The sequence below is a fragment of the Ascaphus truei genome, chromosome 1 (assembly GCF_040206685.1).
Source record: "Ascaphus truei isolate aAscTru1 chromosome 1, aAscTru1.hap1, whole genome shotgun sequence".
Taxonomy (NCBI): Eukaryota; Metazoa; Chordata; class Amphibia; order Anura; family Ascaphidae; genus Ascaphus; species Ascaphus truei.
In genome coordinates, this window is record NC_134483.1 from 549,624,798 (window position 1) to 549,646,334 (window position 21,537).

A 21,537-nucleotide genomic window follows, 5' to 3' on the forward strand; every position below is an offset into this window, starting at 1 on the left:
TGACAATCAGTGTTCCTGACAATTTGTGAGCTTGCTATACCTGAGTGCTGCTTTATGGGAGTAGGGACGCTCTGCCACAGGTGCTCCTAATTGCGGCCGCAAGAAACACCAAACGGCTGGGCGTCTTTCCTCCACGTTGCTGCTCCGTGTCTGCCTTAATTTGACGCGTTTCGCTAGACAACTAGCTTCGTCAGGAATCTGGCAGGATAGGGTGTTTCTTGCAGCCGCAATTAGGAGCACCTGTGGCAGAGCGTCCCTACTCCCACCAAGTGCCCCTCACGGAGAAGGAGTGATGAGATTGTATCTTGCCTGAACCTCTTTTATACCATTGCCTGATTTTCACTGTTTTATTGTAAGTGTGCACTTGTGAAGTGCTTTTATTTTAATTAAATTGTTATACGGTCTGCGCTATGGTGTTTCTTCGTTTCCTGCTATAGTGTACCCTATCCTTCCATCCTGGTTTTTAGAGGTTCCTCTACGTGGGACCACTGTTCCTGTACACTTTAAGTGTGACATGATCTAACTCACTGCTCTACATGCGAGTATAATGTATGCGGACCACTGCTCATAAACTGCATATTGTGCCATACAGTGCTGTACTATTTTTCCATTTTTTCATATATGGTTTCCCGTACCCTTACCACATCCATCCATCACTTGATGTGAAAGGCCATGTCCTGCTTTCTCTCCTCCCTGTATATACAAACCGGGGGGAGGGAGGGGTGAGCCTTTGATCAGTGGCCTTTGTGTAGACATACTGTCGCCCCCTGACCATTAACATACTGTATGGGTCAGTAGTTTTCGCGGACTTTACACTAGGCTTGAAATACAGTGAATTGACAATATTTTATATACAATAAAATATTCCGTTCGGTTGGGCCGAGCAGGCTACAAATTGCCATAACCTCATGTCGGAGGGGATTCTACATGTTGGCCAATTTTCAGCTCGCTGGGACCCACTGTACTGAAGATAAAAATATATCACTCAAACATCACGTTAGACATATTGCATTTCTCCGCCATTGGAGTCAATGGCAGAACCACATTTTAACCAGTTACCCATACTCCGTTCGGTTGATCGGAGAGGGCTGGAAATTGCCATACAATCATGCCAGAGCAGTGACTGTATGGTGGCCAAATCCCGGCCCTCTAGTCCATACAGAACCGGAGATATGGGTTTTACGTTTTACCATTTTCACACTTGGTGTTTTAAAACCAAATGGCTTTTCTCTGCCATTGCGGTCAATGGGGCGACCCTTGTGGCGGCCGCTACCCTTTCTCGTGGCCAATGCCCATCGGACCCTGTTGGGGTCGAGTAGGGAAGTTCCCCTGAGTTAGGGGCAAAAAGAATTGGACCGCTACCTGCCCTGGGACCGGAGTTACAATTTTAATAATGAATGAACTTGGCCGTGACCAAGTTCCCACGCCAATTTAGCGATCAAAAGCTCTTTTATTGAAATTGTATCGTGCTCTCACTTACATGCAAGCTGCCGAGCGCCACTTCAATGACATTCTGTTGAAGGGTCACCTTTCGGGAGAAGTGCCAGCCGGCACCACCTCCGATGACTGCCTCGACCCTTTGGTTGCTGCTCCACCACCGGGAGATGAGAGGGCTGCCGAGCCGCCCCGGCCGGGCTCATGTGATATCCAGGCCGCCCCGGTGAGTGCTACCCTTACAAATGATCCTTTCCTCCTGCGTTGCACGGGGCGGAAGGAAGCCAGAGACGCTCTCCAGGCCAAAGCGCTGGCTGAAGCTCGCTATATTAAGGCCAAAGGACGGGACAAATTGAACTTGACCATGGACTGTGCCATTGCTCCTCCCGGGGAGATTTCCCTGAACGTTCCTGTCATGATGGGCTTTACAGGCGTGTAATAAAGGGGTCCCCCCCCCAGTTGGCAGCCCCTACAATCGTGCAGGATGTGAGGGGTTAATGGAATCGTATACATGTATTTCTGCTGTCCCCTGCTTCAGTACAAAATGTATTCCCCTTTGTTTTATGTTTTCCCGTCCTGTGACGGGATTGCACCAAACATCTAAACTGGGATCAGGCCAGGAGGGAAGGGGTTAACTGTGTTTGAATGTTTATGGCCCTTTGTTCCCTTCCCACCTTTTTGGCCACCATTTGCAGTGACATACAGAATGACATGTATTCCTATGCAGAGGTTACAGGGCTGTTGCAATTACTGCTGTTTTTGAAATGTGGTTTGTGTAACATGAGGTTTTAAAACCCAATATTGCTATCTCCGGTTCCGTGATAGCTGGAAGATTGATATTTGGCCACAAGGCAGAGACCCCTGAGTCAGGATTGCATGGCAGGTTTCAGCCCTCTCAGATTAACCGAACAGAGTATTTTTGATATATATATATTTTTGATATATATAGATTGTGATATATTTCTGTATAGTCAGGGCTACCCAATTAGCCAGCGAAAGTTCCTGGCCATGTGGAATTGTAATGAGCCATCAGGCACCGATGAGTCTGCGTGCTGTGTCCGGATCAAGGCTTCACCCCCCAGATTGAGTGTGCAGGGGGAGAGATAGCAGGACCTGGCTGTGTATGTGTGCAGGGGGGAGAGATAGCAGGACCTGGCTGTGTATGTGTGCAGGGGGGAGAGATAGCAGGACCTGGCTGTGTATGTGTGCAGGGGGGAGAGATAGCAGGACCTGGCTGTGTATGTGTGCAGGGGGGAGAGATAGCAGGACCTGGCTGTGTATGTATAGGTGCTACAAATCACACCTCCAGTCAGCCTTTCCTCTGTGAAGAAATACAGATGGTAGACTCAGAGGCACCAGGCTTAGGTGTGGGGTGCACTAAATGGGACTCTGACTGACAGTGTGTGCGCATGTCCCACCTACCAGGGGGCATGTACCAGCTTGCTCCCACGTGAGCTGGCAAAAGTTAATTGGGCCCAGATAATTGTTCTCCAGTACCTGGGTCCCAATGTTAAGGAGTAGAGGCTAAAATCTATTTAAGTGACTGTAAGCCCTCTACCCCGTGGTCTTCGTTTGTATCCTGTGTTGCTGAATGAATTGCTAGCCTGAATCCTGGCTACTTCATGGTCCCCATCCCAAGTAAGTGCAAATATTCCGTCTGTTATTTGTCCAACATTGTGTGTCCACCTTATTTGAAGGAATAAAATCTCTTTATCATATCACAGTCGTATTCAATTCAACCCAGTAATTATGTGTATATTAAAACCCTGTAAATTATCGTGACAGTTCCCCATCGAGACTTTGGTGAGGTCCATGTGTCATCTGCCCCCGTTGCCCTGCCTTCCCCTCCCGCCACCAGTCCCAGGGTGACACCCCTGACCCCCAGGCACTTATCACCCGTGAGTCCCATGGCCCCCGAATGGTTATGGGAAATGTAATGCGATTATGCATGTGTCAACTGCGGGGATATCTGTGCCTTGGGGGGATAGTATAGAGGGGGAGGACACACATGTACCTAAAGTGATAAATGCAATGTCTCCAGTTAGGGAGGAGACGGTGTAAGTTTCATTGTTGGAGGGTCCCATATTCTGGGTGCTACCTGGCACCGCGACCGAGAAAAGTTTAATTAAATTCAGCAGAGCTGAACGAGTTTTGGAAGATGGGATATGAGTATCCATATCTTCCTGATAATCTTATGAGAAATGCTGAGAAACATTGAATAGAGTGGGTGAAGGAAGCCATCGTCGCCCATCTAGATGCCACTGCTAGGGACCCTATGTATTTAGACCATGATCGGGCCCAACATTTGATCAAGGTATGGGTTGTGGGGCGTAATATCCACCTTGATAGGGTGGAATATATTTCTGAGTTTGGCAAAAGAAGGTGTTACTCCGTAAGGGTGCCAGATGGAAAGGGTGGAATGGTCAAAAAGCCTGATCCTGCGCACTACTAGAGGTAGTCTTCTCTGTCCTGTTAGGCAATGTATATGCAAATGTATTTCTATGTATATGCATTGGTTAATTCCTTCATACATGTTATGCCAATTTACAGGTTGTTGCACAGTAAGGTAGTGTTATACCTACTGTTGTCCAAGCGGGAACGTTGGAGTTTCCTCAGGGGGAGAATATAGCCTAGCCTTCCGGAAGCTACTTCTTTTCCCTGGGCCTTTACTCTGTCAGTCCTGTTAGTGCAGGCAGTGGAAAGGTTAACTCCTTCCTTAGGCCTGTGTGTGTGTTACAGCCTTGGATGATGTAAGCAGTATTCAAGGGCGGGCCTAGCAACTTCTGAGGATGTCAATCTGAGGGGTGGATACTGGTTGGAACACACCCTGTCTGTGTGTGGGCCAATCAGTATCCAGCTCTGGCTTGCTATGAGTCAGAGTTAGAGACACTCCCCAAATTCAAATTCTGACATTCTCCCAAATTTTAGTTTTGTTCTGGTCAGGGACTCCCAGGAATGGAGTAAGAGAAGGAAGAAAAGGGAGCCTCTCCCTCCCACCCATGAGGGGATGGGAGGGAAGAGGATTAGGCCTGAGTCAGGGCTCTGACCAAGATGATAAAGAATAGCATGAGAGGTGAAAATAACGACATGAAGAATGCTTGTGCTATGTCCTGTTAAGCTGTTGCTGAAATAAACCATCAGAAAAGACCAGACTGTCTGTTACTGTCTCTGTGTATGGAGGAACGTCAGTGGGGGCCCATCCCCTGAACATCCCCAGGGGATCCCTGCTGGCTGGAGGCGCTGCACCAACTGAGACCCAGGTAACCTGTCCTTCCTGTCCTGTTTCTCCCCACACCACCGCGGAGCGCTCAGCCCTCCTGTTACCTACAGGTTTGCACCATCACCTAGAAGTAGCAGATAACGCCATACCCACCCCTATCTCACTTAGGGAGGGGGTTGGAGACAAGGGTTACACATAATACTGCAAGTAGGAGTTTGGGTGACACTGGGAACAGCAAGCCAAAGAGCAGGGAGAATAAAAAGGCAAATGGGAGAAAGAAAAAAAAAAGGAGGGGAAGGAAAAATAAAGGAGAGTGGGGGGCGGGGGGGAGAGAGGGAAGGGAGGTAGCAAAGAGGTGGATGAATTCCCCACCAAAAGGATTGCCTTTGTCGCTTGGGGAGACAAACAAAATTGACTTTGAAGCACGCTCAGCAGCAGTCAATGCACGCACACACACACACACACACAGCCCGATCCACGCCTCCCCCCCCGCCCCCCTTCCCGCTCATGCAAAATTATGCAGGACACCCTGCGCTCATGCTTGGAGAGTTTGTGATGTCACCGCTCTCAGCAGCAGCATACATAGATAAATAGAGATAACCAGTGATACACAGTTAGACATAAGTAAATATATAGTATTAGAAAGACATAAGTCACACGGTTAATAGAATAGTATTAACAATGATAAATGCGATAATTATGCACAGAAAAGAAATATACAGAATAAAGATAAATGATCACTGATTATTGGCTAAGGAGAAATGACTATTATATGTTGGTTGTTAAATATTAGTTAAATGCTAGGTAATGAGCGCACCCGAGGGAAGTATAGAAGGCCTATAACTCATATTTGGTTGGGGTCCATGCACCTCCAGAGACATTTTCTTTAACATAGAGGGGCAGGTGGAATAGGGACACAACCAACACTCTTTGTTTTCCCTACATCACTCAATATATTGTTATTACATGTTATGTGTGGCGGCTTTGAACCCAGTACAAGCTGCAGTTCTAAATGTTAAGTTACTAAAAGGTTATGCTGAAGTTTTTATATAAGTTGTTTGATGGAAATGCGCCGGTGGGATTCGCCCCCGGCGTCGAGCATGTGTTTCATTTATTGGCCCTTAACGTTACAGGGCCACAGACAAGTCCCAGGGCGGTCAATCCCAGGCTGGGGAGGACGGCATCTCCTCAGGGTGGGATCAACTGACCGGCCCTTAGGGCAAAAGAGCTGCACTCGGGGGACCCCGAGACGAGCTCTTGATACACAATTAGTTTCTATTAAGGTGAATCTTACACCTGTTTTTAATTTATTTTTTGTATTTTATTTTACTCCTTTCGTATTTTCCTACATTTTGTTTTCCCTCCCCGGTCTTCCCTTCCCATCTATCTCCCCCTGTGGGGGGAGGCGGGGGGTGTCAGCCCCGGCGGGGCACGGGGACTGCTATGAGCGGACGCACCACGGGAGCAGAGCCGTTAAGACAGAGAGAAGACAACTCTGGTGAGCTGAATGATGTTCAGATATTACACTTTACACACATTAAATGATGGCATTAACACTAATATCTCACAATGTAAAGGGCTTTAATAGCCCAATCAAAAGAAAATTAGCTTTCTCCGATTATAAGAGAAAACAAGCAGACGAATTGCTAATACAAGAGACACACTTTAGCAAGAGCAGTGCTCCAAAATTTTTAGACAAAGATTTCTCCCAGGTCTTCTTATCCTCATCATCTGTCAAAAAACGAAGAGTGGTCATTCTGTTCAGAAACAAAATTCCATTTGTGGTCCAGTCGACCAAGCGTGATACAGACGGTCATTTTATCATTTTGGTAGGTACAATTCGTGAGCAGTATATCACGCTGGCCTCTGTCTATGCCCCTTGTGAGCAGGATGCAGTCTTCTTTGATAACTTCTTCAGGATCTTGAGCGCCATCGCTAGTGGATGCATCGTGCTCGCAGGGGATATCAATATGGCTATGTAACCACACCTCGATAGATCAGGGGGGGCGGGATCAGACAGCAAGAAAGTAGGAACCTCACTATGCAGAGGCCTCAAAGCCATCCAATTAACTGACATATGGAGGGAACTACACCCAACAGATAGAGACTATACGTTCTACTCCCATCCACAAGGCTCCTACAGCAGAATCGATTACTTTTTCGTCTCCTGCCAACTGGTTCCTATGGTCTCCCGAGCTGGGATCCATGATATTTCATGGTCTGACCATGCACCGATAAGAGCTAAGGTGCAATAATATTTGAGCTGATAGAACAGGGTGAACTGGAAGCTTAACGAATCCATTCTAAAAATCCCCGAGATATAGGTAACGAAATTTACCAGTTTTTCCATATAATATAAATTAATATAATAATAAATTAATATAAATTAAGGCTCTGTTGAATCCCAATTAGTATTATGGGAGGCTCATAAAGCGACATTGCGGGGCACATTTATTAGCATCACAGCCCAAAGAAAACGAGAGAGAGACTCCAAAATTAGCACGCTCCCAACTAAATTACATTCCCTCTCCTCAAAACACAAAAGCAGCCCAGACTCTCAAACCCTACAAGAATTAAAAGACACCAAAATTGAGTTAAATATGCTATTAACCTCCAGGGCGGATAATTCATTGAGTTGGTCAAAGAGGAAGTTTTACGAAAAAGCAAACAGGCCGGATACGATGCTGGCCCGAATGTTACGAGACAGGCAATCCAAATATAACATCCAAGCGATACGCTTAAAATCCGGTACCCCCACAGCCAACCCTAAGAGAATAGTAGAATAATTTGGCTCGTTCTATGCATCCCTATATAACGGAGAGAAAGTGGCACACAATACGAAAACGAGCAAGGCGCTGAGAGATTTCCTAGCCAGCTCAAACCTGGGGAGATTGACGGAGACAGATAGAGAGACACTAGGCGCCGATTTCTCTATTGAAGAGGTGTCACAGGCCATCAAAGAACTTAAACCATTAAAGGCCCCCGGGCCGGATGGCTTTTTGGGGCTGTATTACAAGACATTTGTCAAATTACTCGCCCCAAGGCTGCTCCACGTCGTCAATGCAATTCTAGCAGGAGCTCCCATCCCCAGGGAGATGCTACAGGCGTCTATTTCTCTAATTCATAAGCCTGGTAAGGATCCGCTGGACTGCAAAAGTTGCAGGCCAATATCCTTAATCAACGCCGATATCAAAATATACGCTAAATTGCTGGCCAATAGATTATGTCTCATCCTACCCAGACTTATACACCCAGATCAAGTTGGATTTATTAAAGGGAGGCAGGCAGCGGATAACACCTGACGATTTATTGATCTGTTAGAAATGGCTAAAAGAAATAACAATCAAAGTATGTTAAGTCTGGATGCAGAAAAAGCTTTTGATAGGATAGACTGGCCCTATTTAAAAGAGACGCTTGCGGCATTTGGCTTTGGGGATCGGATGAGTGGGGCGATTCTCTCGCTGTACTCAGGCCTCACCGCCAGGGTCATACATCAGGGCTACCCTTCACTTCCATTTCAAATTAAGAGCGGCACGCGACAGGGGTGCCCATTATCTCCTCTCCTGTTCGCTCTATGTATCGAACCACTGGCGACACAAATTCGAGGCAATCCAGACATCTCAGGGTTAAACGCATATTCACAATCTCATAAAGCGGCCCTGTACGCAGATGACATCCTCTTAATTATCACAAAACCCCTTACCTCCCTACCAACTCTATTTGAACTAGTGGACAGATTCTCGAGGATTTCTGGGTTCAAAATAAACCAATCCAAATCCTAGGCCCTCAACATCAATCTCCCTAGACATACCGAGAAGTTATTAAAACTAAACTTCAAATTTAATTGGCAAGAGAAATACATCAAATATCTGGGAGTCCAAATCACCAAAGAGGCCAAAAGCATATATAAGGCAAATTATCCCAACCTGATCCGGACACTGAAAACTGATCTACACAGGTGGGCACACCAGAGAATATCCTGGATAGGTAGGATACATGTGTAAAAATGAATTTACTCCCCCGTATCCTATACCTTTTCCAGACGCTACCAGTGCCACTCAGACTAAAGGACTTACTCTCACTTCAGTCTGAAATCTCCAAATTTATCTGGGGAGGAAGAAAACCGAGAGTTAACAAATTAAATATGAAACGACCTGTACTAGCTGGTGGCCTAGCGGTACCCTGCCTGTTATCATACTACAAAGTGTCTCAATTAAGCCAAATTGTTCAATGGCAATCCAATACACAATTTAAAAGGTGGGTGGAGATAGAAAGTGCTGTCTGCTCCCCATTAGAGCTCAGCAGCTTGATTTGGTTACCCAAAAAAGCGCAAAAGTACGCCGACATACCGCTTTCCTCAATGACCAACTCATTATCGATCTGGGAGGCTTCCAAGGTGAGGCACGCCCTCACGACAAGATACTCTATGATGTCCCCATATGGAATAATCCCAAATTCGCACCTGGCCTATCGGGCAGTAATATCTCAATTTGGAAATAGAAAGGATATAAACGGATTAAAGATCTGGAGGGATACAATAGAAAGGTTAAAACATTCGATCACATCAGATTAGAAATAATCTGCCATTCTTAGTTTGTGAATTATACCAACTTTATTCTAAGTAGTGATACCATGTTAAATATGTATCAACGTGTCTGCCCTTTATTAACATGGCTGCAAAGTAACAGTATACACCCAGCGGAGTTTGTATTGATGTATATGTATGGGACGAGGAATCAGATGGTGGTTATGTTATGACATAACAGTAAATCCTTCTCCTGAATGTATACTGATTATTGTTAGGAGAACCAATTACATTTCAGTGCACAGTATTACAAGTTAGGATGTTTCTCAATCAATTGTATTGTGCTTATGGGAACCAATAGGAACAGGGAGGTGCCTATAAAGAAGGTAGGGACAGATATGCCAGCATTAACTCCTAAAGAAGCCTTATCAGAGAAACGTTGGGTGATTGGTGACTGGCGGTAACGCAGCAGGAAGACCGAGGAGGAAAGAGAGCCCAGATCGAGACCGCGAACGGTCTGGAAGCGGATCACTGTGCAGACGAGATCTCACGATACTGGGAGAAAGACACGTGACGCGGACGTGTTTGGCTGTCAGGGAGAACAGACGCCGGTACACGGAACTGCAAGTCTGAACCTCCAGCGGATCTCTAAACCCGGCTATAACCGGGTATAGAAAGGACACGGGCTGATCGGGACACGAGCTGAGCGTGAGAGACTCCGCCTGATTAAAAACTCTCCAACTGTCTTTTTATTACATACAAAGTGTGAGGGAATAACCTATATGTTTATAGGGTTTTACAAGTTTTAATAAACTGTGTGTTACACTATATTTTGTCTTCCTATATCTCTGTTCCTATATGGCAGCAATTTGAAATTGAGAACCAGCCCATTTGAGATGGAGTGAATCCTGCAACAAAAGACAAGTGCTGAGGAGAAAACCAGTCCCAGAAAATCAAAAACAAACAAGACATCGTTCCAGATCCATGGTATTTGGATACAGGCCCATATTTATCCATCCAATTATGAGTGTATCTCTTACCATCCACACGTGACACTTTATTTCCCACATTCAGAGCAGTTATGTGGGTCTCTCCCCTGTGTGGATTCTTTGGTGTCTAACAAGAACGGATTTCTGACTGAAGCTTCTCCCACATTCAGAGCAGTTATAGGGTCTCACCCCTGTGTGGATTCTTTGGTGTCTAACAAGATTCGATTTATCACTGAAGCTTTTCCCACATTCAGAGCAGTTATAGGGTATCACCCCTGTGTGTATTGTTTGGTGTGAAACAAGAACTGATTTCTGACTGAAGCTTTTCCCACATTCAGAGCAGTTATAGGGTCTCTCCCCTGTGTGGATTCTTTGGTGTTGGCAAAGACTTGATTGATCATGGCAACTTTTCCCACATTCAGAGCAGTTATAGGGCCTCTCCCCTGTGTGGATTCTTTGGTGTGTAACAAGACTTGATATCTGATTGAAGCTTTTCTCACATTCAGAGCAGTTATAGGGTCTCTCCCCTGTGTGGATTCTTTGGTGTGTAACAAGATGCGATTTCTTACTGAAGTTTTTCCCACATTCAGAGCAGTTATAGGGCCTCTCCCCTGTGTGGATTCTTTGGTGTGTTAGAAGATTTGATTGCTTACTGAAGCTTTTCCCACATTCAGAGCAGTTATAGGATTTCTTCCCTGTGGGGATTATTTGCGGTATAACATTACCGTATGTCCCACTGTAGGGGTTCATGTCTCTGTTCTTTAAACCCTCTCCTTGTCTTGCGGTATCTGTAAGTTTAGTAACGTGAGGCTGTTGATGTATAGGAATGCTCTGCCAAGTTTCTGGTAATCTTGTTCCAATTCTCATACAGATTTATGCAATGTTGAAGTCCTTAAAACATATTTCCATTAACCCCTCATGTAATTTATGATGTTTGGGACATTTCTTACATAGTTTCTTGTTCACAGACGTGTCATGTGCTGAAGATACATCTATGGTGAGAAAATGTATTAATGTAACATTGCAATGCATCAGAGTAGATTTAGATGAGAGACATATGTTCATTGAGTTCGACCTTTATAAAATTCTACTTGGGCAACATACTGAATATAATTAAAGCTACATTGTTATAGTTACATTCACCCAGAGGAAGGCAAAGAAACACCCCAATTAATCATTTTACAATTATGTCTCATACGTGGAAATAAATATTTCCTCCTCACTCCAGTAATAGAAATCACATTACTCCCTGTATCAATGTTCTTCATATATTGTTCTTATCAAATAACTTCAGTTGTACTTTGTGACGGTAGCTTTGAGACAGGCTATTAATAATACACACCAAATATAACTGGGTTGAACTGAACGAGGCTTAGATATGATAAAGTATTTAATTTAGTCCTTGAAAAAGGTGAACACACGAGATTATACAAATAACAGACAAAATATAGACACTCACTTAAGATGGAAATGATGAAATAGTCAGAAATCGTGACTAGCAGTTCATTCAGCAATTTTGAAAATCACCAAAGACACGAAAGACATGAAGCACAATAGCCATAGGCTGAGCCTGGTTCTTATACAATTATTTCCCATTGAACACAACCTAAACCCAGCCCCTCTCATAAATCAGTGGTAAGGTTGACAGTTTTCCTCAGAGTAAAACTCCTCCCAACCAAGGACGTTTAAAAACTGCTTTTCCTATCTAAATAACATCATAACTTCAGTTCAATAGAACTTACTGGCACGCGGACATATTAATACATTCCGTCACGCATGACGCTCCCAATGAGACTAAGTATTACCGTGTAGTACTAAAATTAAGAGAGATATTAATATCTGTCTCTTAGTACCGGCTAGACATCATGTGTCTGTAATCCTTATGTGCAAATCAGTCCCACGAATACACATATGGAGCTTTTAGCACGTTCAGCCGAGGACATCTCATAATATTCTTATTATTAATAAGGTCACTCATTCTGTAGCCCCACTCCTAAATCAGGGGCGTTTGGCCAGTCTACCAAATGGGGTGTCTGGCAGGATACTATGGTTAGTAAGTGTGAGTTATAACACTCACAAACCACTCCAGCTTCATGCAAACGGGTAGAATGGCTGAGCCTTTGATCAGGGGTCTGCTTCCTAAACATTTGGTCGCATTCCTTAGTAGGCAGGCATCTTTGAGGGTAACTTAAACAAAGGGCTATAATCACTATTCAACTATTAACCCTTGCCCTCTCACTTAGGGGGGGATGGGGGGGGGACAAGGGCTACACCTAATACTGCAAGTAGGAGTTTGGGTGACACTGGGGACAGCAAGCCAAAGAGCAGGGAGAATAAAAAGGCAAATGGGGGAAGGAAAAAAAAAAGGAGGGAAAGGAAAAATAAAGGAGGGGGGGGGGAGAGAGGGAAGGGAGGTAGCAAAGAGGTGGATGAATTCCCCACCAAAAGGATTGCCTTTGTCGCTTGGGGAGATAAACAAAATTGACTTTGAAGCGCGCTCAGCAGCAGTAAATGCACGCACACATATTCACCCCGCGGTGAAGGAGATGGGAGCGGGGATGTCCCTCCGGTCCCCGCTTCTCCCTGTCACCGCGTGACAGCCCGCAGTGAAGGAGATGGGAGCGGGGATGTTCCTCCGGTCCCCGCTTCCCCCTGTCACCGCGTGACAGGCCGCGGGACAGGAGATGGGAGGGGCGATGCCCCTCAGGTCCTAGCTTCAACCTGTCACAGCGGGACAGGAGATGGGAGGGGGGATGCCCCTCTGGTCCCGGCTTCCCCGTCACTGCGTGACAGGCCGCGGGACAGGAGATGGGAGGGGGGATGCCCCTCAGGTCCCGGCTTCAACCTGTCACCGCGGGACAGGAGATGGGAGGGGGGATGCCCCTCCGGTCCCGGCTTCCCCGTCACCGCCTGACAGGAGATGGGAGGGGGGATGCCCCTCCGGTCCCGGCTTCACCTTCTCCCCACCGTTGTCCCCGCTGCCTGCGCAGGAGGAGGGGGGGGGGGAGCGGGTGCTGGTGTGTGTAAGTGTGTGAGAGTGTGTGTGAGTGTGTGTAAGTGTCTGTGAGTGTGTGTAAGTGTCTGTGAGTGTGTGTAAGTGTGTGCGAGTGTGTGTGAGTGTGCGTAAGTGTGTGTCAGTGTGTACCCTTACCATCTCCTTTCCCTGTGTTGCAGGTCGCTGGTTCCCTACCTGGTCAACCCCTCTGTGTGGAGTCGGATCCTGGGGTTGTAAGTAATTGCAGGCTCCAATTAGGGACAAATAAACTGGGGCCAGCAACAGACCGACGTATTATCGTCCTTTCCCCGCGGGGTCTCTCGGTACTTGTAGTTCAGGCTCCACTATGTTTACAACCTGTGTGTGTGTGTGTGTGTGTGTGTGTGCAGTGTGCAGTGTGTGTCAGTGTGTGTCAGTGTGAGCAGTGTGTGCAGTGTGTGTCAGTGTGAGCAGTGTGTGCAGTGTGAGCAATGAGCAGTGTGTGTGCAGTGTGCAGTGTGTGTGCAGTGTGAGCAATGAGCAGTGTGTGTGCAGTGTGCATTGTGTGTGCAGTGTGAGCAATGAGCAGTGTGTGTGCAGTGTGTGCAGTGTGAGCAATGAGCAGTGTGTGTGCAGTGAGTGTGTGCAGTGTGAGCAATGAGCAGTGTGTGTGCAGTGTGTGCAGTGTGAGCAATGAGCAGTGTGTGTGCAGTGAGTGTGTGCAGTGTGCAAAACGGGAGCCACGGGAAAATTGCGTTATAACCGAATCGCGGTATAGCGAGGCGCGTTATAACGGGGTTTACCTGTATATATATATATTTGTATTTACATTGTATACCGTTTAATAAAGGGGTTTTTTTTTTTTTCATGTGATTTTGATCAGGCAGGGGGGGCCCCGAGAAATTTCATGGATGAAAAGTGGGGCTCGGCATAAAAAGTTTGCTCACCCCTGCATTGGAGCATGTGCCAGGGGGGGTGGGCTCACTTCAGTAGTGCTGCCCAGTTACTGGGGCTTAGGAGTGGGACCCTCCCCTGGTATAATAGATGGATCCCTTTCACATTTAGTTGGGTTCTCCCAATGTATACGGCTCCTTAGGGAGTAGCATGGTTCTACCTTAAATGAAAGCAGAGGCGCCGCGCTCGTGCTGTCACGCGTTGTCAGGCAGAATAAGCCCCTTGCTGCTGGATGTGTGTGGTACTCCCAGTCACTCCTGTGTAGGAACGCCCTAAGGCAAACTTACCCCGCAACGGAAAATACAGATGCACCCAGCGCACCGGGGGTTAATAAAGAAATACGCAACACCATGCGTGTTCAGAGGTATTGTGTACAGTAACAACACTATACAGCCAAAAGGGGATTATTTAATCCCCAATAATATAAATGGGGCTCAAAAGAGACAACAAACTATAAGTAAAAAGTGTAACACAATATTTATTGATACATAAAAACACACACACACACACACACACAACATTGTTTATTCAGTTCTTCTCCCTTAACCAGCTTCTTCACTAGTAGTATGGTTCCAGTTCTTAGGCGTGTTCTATAGTAGGTGCGGGCGCGCCTGTGCGAACGTGCGTGCACGTGACGCACACTTTGTGTGTGTATGGTCCGTGCTGCTGGGAGCGACAGGTTTGCAGTAGTTTGTGTGTGTGTGTGTGATATATATATATATATATATATATAAATAATTTATGCACATATTTATGCATATATATATATATATATATATATATATGCATAAATATGTGCATAAATTATATATATATAATCCAATGCACAGCCGGCACACCATTTGCAAGTAAATACGTTTTGGTGCTTATCCCATAAATTAAGCCTATAGGGAACCATGTTAAAAATGGTTTTGAAGCAAAAGGTGACACTGTGTGCACATTTGCATGTCATTTCCAGAATCCCTTGCTGCAGTGGAAGTGCTGTGTGCTGGGTGATAATGGTGAAAGGCGGGGTTGCAGACCTGTCTAAGACATGCAAATGAGCATACAGGAATATTTCCATTTGCTATATATATATATATATATCTTATTATATATTTGTGAAAGCACTGTATGCCTGTCTGCATCTTCCTGTGTCCCTAGGGGAAATCTCATTGGTCCCTTGGGCCGCCCGCCCCCGCACCTCTCATTGGCCTGAGGCGGAGTGACAACACACACACACACACACACACACACTCTGTTGCTTGGCCTCACTCTCCCCCGTCAGTTGGACCGCAGCTCACCTTCCACACCCCCCCCCTCCTCTCCCGGTGCCCCTCCTCTCCCGGTGCCCCTCACTCTCTCCCCCCTCCCCACCTCACCCAAATCCCCACGCTCCGCAACATCCCCAGCCGCACCATCACCCTCACGTGCGCCGGCGCCCGGAGAGGGGAAGCACGGCCCTCCTGCTCAGCAGCAAACTCCAGGCTCCTCCCCCCTCGCTCACAATGAGGAACGGAGGGGAAGCGCGGCGCGGCCCGGGCCTCTTGCACTCCCCCTCACGTGCGCCGGCTCCCAGACGGAGGGTAAGCGCGGCGCGGGCCTCCTGCCTCTCTTGACCCCCCCCCGCCAGCTTCCCGAACTCACCTCCTGCCCCAGCCAGATGCCACGGGGTCAAGGTAAGTCACCCACCGTCTCCCACCCACGCACTGTCACCCAGTCACCCACACACCCACCCAGTCATCCACACACCCACCCAGTCACTTTCACCCAGTCACCCACTTTCACCCACCCACCCACCCACTCAGTCACCCACCCACCCACTCAGTCACCCACCCACCCACTCACTCAGTCACCCACCCACTCACTCAGTCACCCACCCACTCACTTAGTCACCCACCCACTCACTCAGTCACCCACACACCCACCCACCCAGTCACCCACACACCCACCCAGCCAGTCACCCACACACCCACCCACACACCCACCCAGTCACTTTCACCCAGTCACCCACTTTCACCCAGTCACCCACTCACTCAGTCACCCACTTACTCAGTCGCCCAGCCACTCACTCAGTCACCCACCCACTCACTCAGTCACCCACCCACTCACTCAGTCACCCACCCACTCAGTCACCCACCCACTCAGTCACCCACCCAGTCATCCACCAATTCAGTCAGTCACCTAGTCACCCACCCATTCAGTCAGTCACCCAGTCACCCACCCATTCAGTCACCCACCCATTCAGTCACCCACCCATTCAGTCAGTCACCCACCCATTCAGTCAGTCACCCGGGGGAAGCCCAACCCTGTCGTCCGCCCCCCCAAAATTACATCCCGGGGGGGGGGGGGGTGGGGGGGAGGTGGTGGGAAGGGGGGGGGTGGGGGGGAGTTGGGAAGGGGGGTGGGGGAGGTGGGAAGGGGGGTGGAGGTGGTGGGGGGGTGGAGGTGGTGAGGAGGTGGTGGGAGGTTGTAAGGGGGGAGTGAAGGGAAGGTGAAGGGGGGGTGGAGGGGAGGTGAAGGGGAGGTGAAGGGTGGGGGTGGAGGGGAGGTGAAGGGGGGGGGGGTGGAGGGGAGGTGAGGGGGGGGAGGTGAGGGGAGGTGAGGGGAGGTGGAGGGGAGGTGAGGGGAGTGGAGGTGAAGGGGGGGGGGTGGAGGGGAGGTGAAGGGGGGGGGGTGGAGGGGAGGTGAAGGGGGGGGGTGGAGGGGAGGTGAAGGGGGGGTGGAGGGAGGTGAAGGGGAGGTGAAGGGGGGGTGGAGGGGAGGTGAAGGGGGGGTGGAGGGGAGGTGAAGGGGGGGTGGAGGGGAGAATGGTGACCCATTCAGTCACCCACCCATTCAGTCAGTCACCCACCCATTCAGTCAGTCACCCGGGGGAAGCCCAACCCTGTCGTCCGCCCCCCCAAAATTACATCCCGGGGGGGGGGTGGGGGGGAGGTGGTGGGAAGGGGGGGGGGTGGGGGGGAGTTGGGAAGGGGGGTGGGGGAGGTGGGAAGGGGGGTGGAGGTGGTGGGGGGGTGGAGGTGGTGAGGAGGTGGTGGGAGGTTGTAAGGGGGGAGTGGAGGGGAGGTGAAGGGGGGGTGGGGGGGGTGAAGGGGAGGTGGGGGGTGAAGGGGAGGTGGGGGGGGGTGAAGGGGAGGTGGGGGGGGGGTGAAGGGGAGGTGGGGGGGGGGTGAAGGGGAGGTGGGGGGGGGGGGTGAAGGGGAGGTGGGGGGGGGTTAAGGGGAGGTGGGGGGGGGTGAAAGGGGAGGTGGGGGGGTGAAGGGGAGGTGAAGGGGGGTGGAGGTGAAGGGGGGGGTGGAGGGGAGGTGAAGGGGGGGTGGAGGGAGGTGGAAGGGAAGGGAAGTGGAGTGAGGGGAGGTGAGGGGTGGGTGAGGGGAGGTGAGGTGAAGGGGGGTGAGGGGAGGTGAAGGGGGGTGAGGGGAGGTGAAGGCCGCTCCCTCACCCGTCCGGCCGCTCACTCACCCGTCCGGCAGCTCCCTCACCCGTCCGGCCGCTCCCACGTGGATCTGAGGCGGGAGGCAGCTTGTTGTGGCCGCTCCCCCGCTGTGTCCCGGGCACTCGCTCCTCCGCTCACTGTAGCGGCCGCTCCCACGTGGATCTGAGGCGGGAGGCAGCTTGTTGTGGCCGCTCCCCCGCTGTGTCCCGGGCGCTCGCTCGCTCCGCTGACTGTAGCGGCGCCGGGGGGGGGGGGTGGAGGGGAGGTGATTTGAAGGGGGGTGAGGGGTGGGTGAAGGCCGCTCACTCACCCGTCCGGCCGCTCCCACGTGGAACTGAGGCGGGAGGCAGCTTGTTGTGGCCGCTCCCCCGCTGTGTCCCGGGCACTCGCTCCTCCGCTCACTGTAGCGGCGCCGAGGGGGGGTGTTTGAAAGCGCGGGAGACACGGGGAGAGGAGGACGTGCGCGCGTGTGGAGGCTGATTTCGGGGAGGAAGAGGCGGAGGCTCCGGCGGGTATGTGAGCCCCCCCCCCCGGGTTATACATGCTGCTAATGTACACCCCCCCCTACTGTGTGTGTGTGTGTGAGTGTGAGTGTGAGTGTGTGTGTGTGTGTGTGTGTGTCCCTGTGTGTGTCCCTGTGTGTGTGTTTGTGTCCCTGTGTGTGTGTTTGTGTCCCTGTGTGTCCTTTGGGCCGTCACTCCGCCTCAGGCCAATGAGAGGTGTGCGGGGGCGGCCCAAGGGACCAATGAGATTTCCCCTAGGGACACCGGACATCCAGCAGGCAGGCAGGCTGGCATGCATGCATGCAGGCATACAGTGCTTTCACTAATATAGTATAAGATACACACACATATATATTTATGCACATATATATATATATATATATATATATATATATATATATATATGTGCATAAATATATATGTGTGTGTGTATAGATTGTGTGAGTTATTAATTTATTATAATAATGTATCAGATTAATATCTGATGTGTACTTCATGTTATAAGAAATGTGGGGTGTACTAGCCTCTAATACTTCGGGCGTTGCTGCTGTTTTCCCCAGTTGTGTCTTTTTCTGGATCTTGTTAATAAATAAGTGATATATTTCATGTAGATTATTTCCGTTAACACAAATGCAAAGATTTCTATTCATCTAAATACAAGCAGCAGAGATGTAGAGGAGCACAGCAGCGTTTCTTGGCAGCATACCAGCTAGTGGGTCGCCAAAATGAGGGTAACTCCAAGCAGGGATAAGTATTAAAAAGGTTCTTTAATGGTCAGTGCAAAAGAAACAATGGTAGGAACGCACCTACGCGTTCGTCCGTAAAGGACTTTCTCAAGGTGTACAGAGAGTGCCATAGGTGCATCCTTATATCCATAAGCATTTTCGCGCCAAAATCGCGGCATTTGTGACGTCATCTCCATGCGCCTGGTGGTCTAGTCACTGCTATGACGCGCGCCAGACTCCCTGCTCGCGCCCATAGTGGAGAGAACGCACAAAGCGCCGTGATTGGCTGAAAAGAGCCATAATGTTGAATATGAAAACTTTAATCAAAAAAATATCAAACACACATAAAACACATAGGAAACTAATATAGACAAAACCAATGGATATAGGATTGAGCCTAACCCCTTAGAGAGAAAGGATAACAGACAAAATCAATCGATAACCCATACGAAAATAAGATTAAAAATGTTAAAAATATATACTAGATATGGAAGCCAAGTTAGAGATAGCTAAATCAGAGTCTACATTAATTGAAACAGTACTAGATAAATGATGGTAGAGATTGAAAAAACTAATCCTTGGCAACATATATAGTATATAGGTGAATATGTTGAAAAATACTAAGGGAACTGGGAACCCTCATTCCCAATCTCAATGTATTGTTAGAGCTGGAGTCATATATTAGAGGCAGTGTATATACACTGAGTATACCCTCTAATTGGTTGTGTTACTAATAACATGTAATTATATCTTTAGTTGAATCCAGCAATCAATACAAGAAAGTGCACAGAAATGCTCATTCTGATTAGTAAAATAGATAATTAAAGAAATTATAATTGTCACAAAAAGAACAGAATAAAATACTAATGACAAAAACTATAAGACAGAACATGTAGTAAAAATTAAGCAACAAAAATAAGTAAGAAGATAAGAAAAAAAGAAAGAAAGAAATACCGAATATTGATATTTGTACATAACTAGTATTCTTGGAGAAAAAATAATCTACATAGTTATCAAAAAGTTTAAAGAAACAACAAACAATGAAACCCTTCATAATGCATAGTTCAGATTTAGTATGAGCATATATAATGTAGAGGCATCATACCATAGATGTGTAATCAGTAGAAAAAACAAAAATGTAAACGACTGTAGAGGAGACATCATCCTATGGTTGTTCACAATCATTAAAGAAGGAAGATATGAATATCCTAATCCACAAAATTTTGGGGATAGATTGACCAGAATGATCATAGGCACTTCAGACTCATATATATACTAATCAATTTTGAAAAAGCAACTACCAATGATGTAACTACAAAGGGGTGTAACTACAAAAAGTGTAACCACAAAAAATGTAACTACAAAAAATGCAACTACAAAAAATGTAACTACAAAAAATGTGTGAGGTCCCAATCAGTGTTCATACCGTGAGGCACCCTGGTCCGTAATGTAAAGATCCAGAATGCCTCACGGCGATCCAACTGTAGGGTTCTGTTACCCCCTCGAATAGAGGGAGCAACTATTTCTATACCTTGAAAAGAAAAATTAGTGGGAACTCCTCTGTTACAACATGAAAAGTGCTTAGAGACAGGATGGCTAAGATCTCCTTTAGATATGAGCCTGAAGTGCTCCATCATTCTGGTTTTGAGACATCTTGTCGTACGACCTACGTATTGGCACCCGCAACCACACGTGATCAAGTAAACAACTAAAGTAGAGTTGCAATTAATGAACATCTTGTTATTATGGATTGTTCTGTTCACGGTAGACGTGAAGGTATTACCTTGTATCAACTTTGGACATATTTTGCACTTATTGCATTTGAATGTCCCTTTTGGTAGGTTTGGGTGCTTTACATTGATTTTGTTAAAAAGGCTTGGTGAGAGGGTATTGGCTAGGGTTCTGGCCTTCTTAAAGACAACTCTAGGACCTGATGAAACTATTGGTCTTAACACAGGATCTAAACAGAGAACAGACCAATGTATTTTCAAAATTTTCCTTATCTGTTCTCCCTGTTTGCTATAAGGGGTGATAAAGAGTGGGCAATCATCCAGGATGGGCTTCCTAGGGGACCGCTGGAGCAGGTCTCTCCTATCCATGGCTGAGACCTCCTCAATTGTTTTAATTAGGTCATAGTGATTGTAGCCCCGCTTAATGAAGCGGTCATACAGATCTCTCACCTGGGTATTAAAGGATTCGTTGGTGGAACGAATGGTAGTTCAGCTGTACTCTGCTTCCTTGCTTGGCTCAACGCGTTTCACTGCATACCGCAGCTTCCTCCTGAGGAAGCAAGAGTACAGCTGAACTACAGTCTGGTAGTCTGACTACCTGCTCCATCCCCAGAGGCACAGTTGCGGTCCGGCGATCCTTCCACCCTTCGATCTACCCGCTCCTACCGGAAGTCGTCACCCCCAGGCCAGGAAGTGACGACAGACGCCATCCATCCGACACCGGACGAGGGGGCACCCTCGAGGAGGGATAGTGAGTGGAGGACGTTTTTCATCCACCGAGCCGTCATACCTACTGCCTAAAGAAACCCCTATGTGATTGTGCTCATTCTATTTATTGTGAGTACATGTCTTACACGTTTTCCTTGATAAAGTTTGGTGTTACCTGGTAAAACACTATGATTTCCTCCCTTCTCTGTATGAATGCTTATGCCTGACTGGGAGTCTGAAGCCTCTGTGAAAACACCATCCAGCCTGCCACCAGTAGTGACTGTTGTGTGCTGCGATCCCAAGCTGAGGTGCCTAAAGACTCATCTTTAAACACACCTGCTGTTTTTTATTCTACTT

At 47.8% G+C, this 21,537-nt stretch overlaps 2 protein-coding genes across 3 annotated transcripts in view; one reads left to right on the forward strand and one right to left on the reverse strand.

Annotated features, from left to right (window-relative positions):
• The window catches only part of LOC142468238 (uncharacterized), a 407,600-nt gene that overhangs the window by 358,030 nt on the left and 28,033 nt on the right, over positions 1–21,537 (forward strand). The gene's annotated exons all lie outside the window — the stretch shown is intronic.
• Positions 279–21,537, reverse strand: part of LOC142468263 (uncharacterized) — a 31,763-nt gene continuing 10,504 nt past the window's right edge. The window contains exon 2 of the mRNA XM_075574629.1: positions 279–11,160. Coding sequence (XP_075430744.1) covers positions 10,259–11,035 — 777 coding nt within the window. The 5' untranslated portion in view covers positions 11,036–11,160 and the 3' untranslated portion in view covers positions 279–10,258. The remainder of the gene's footprint in view (positions 11,161–21,537) is intronic.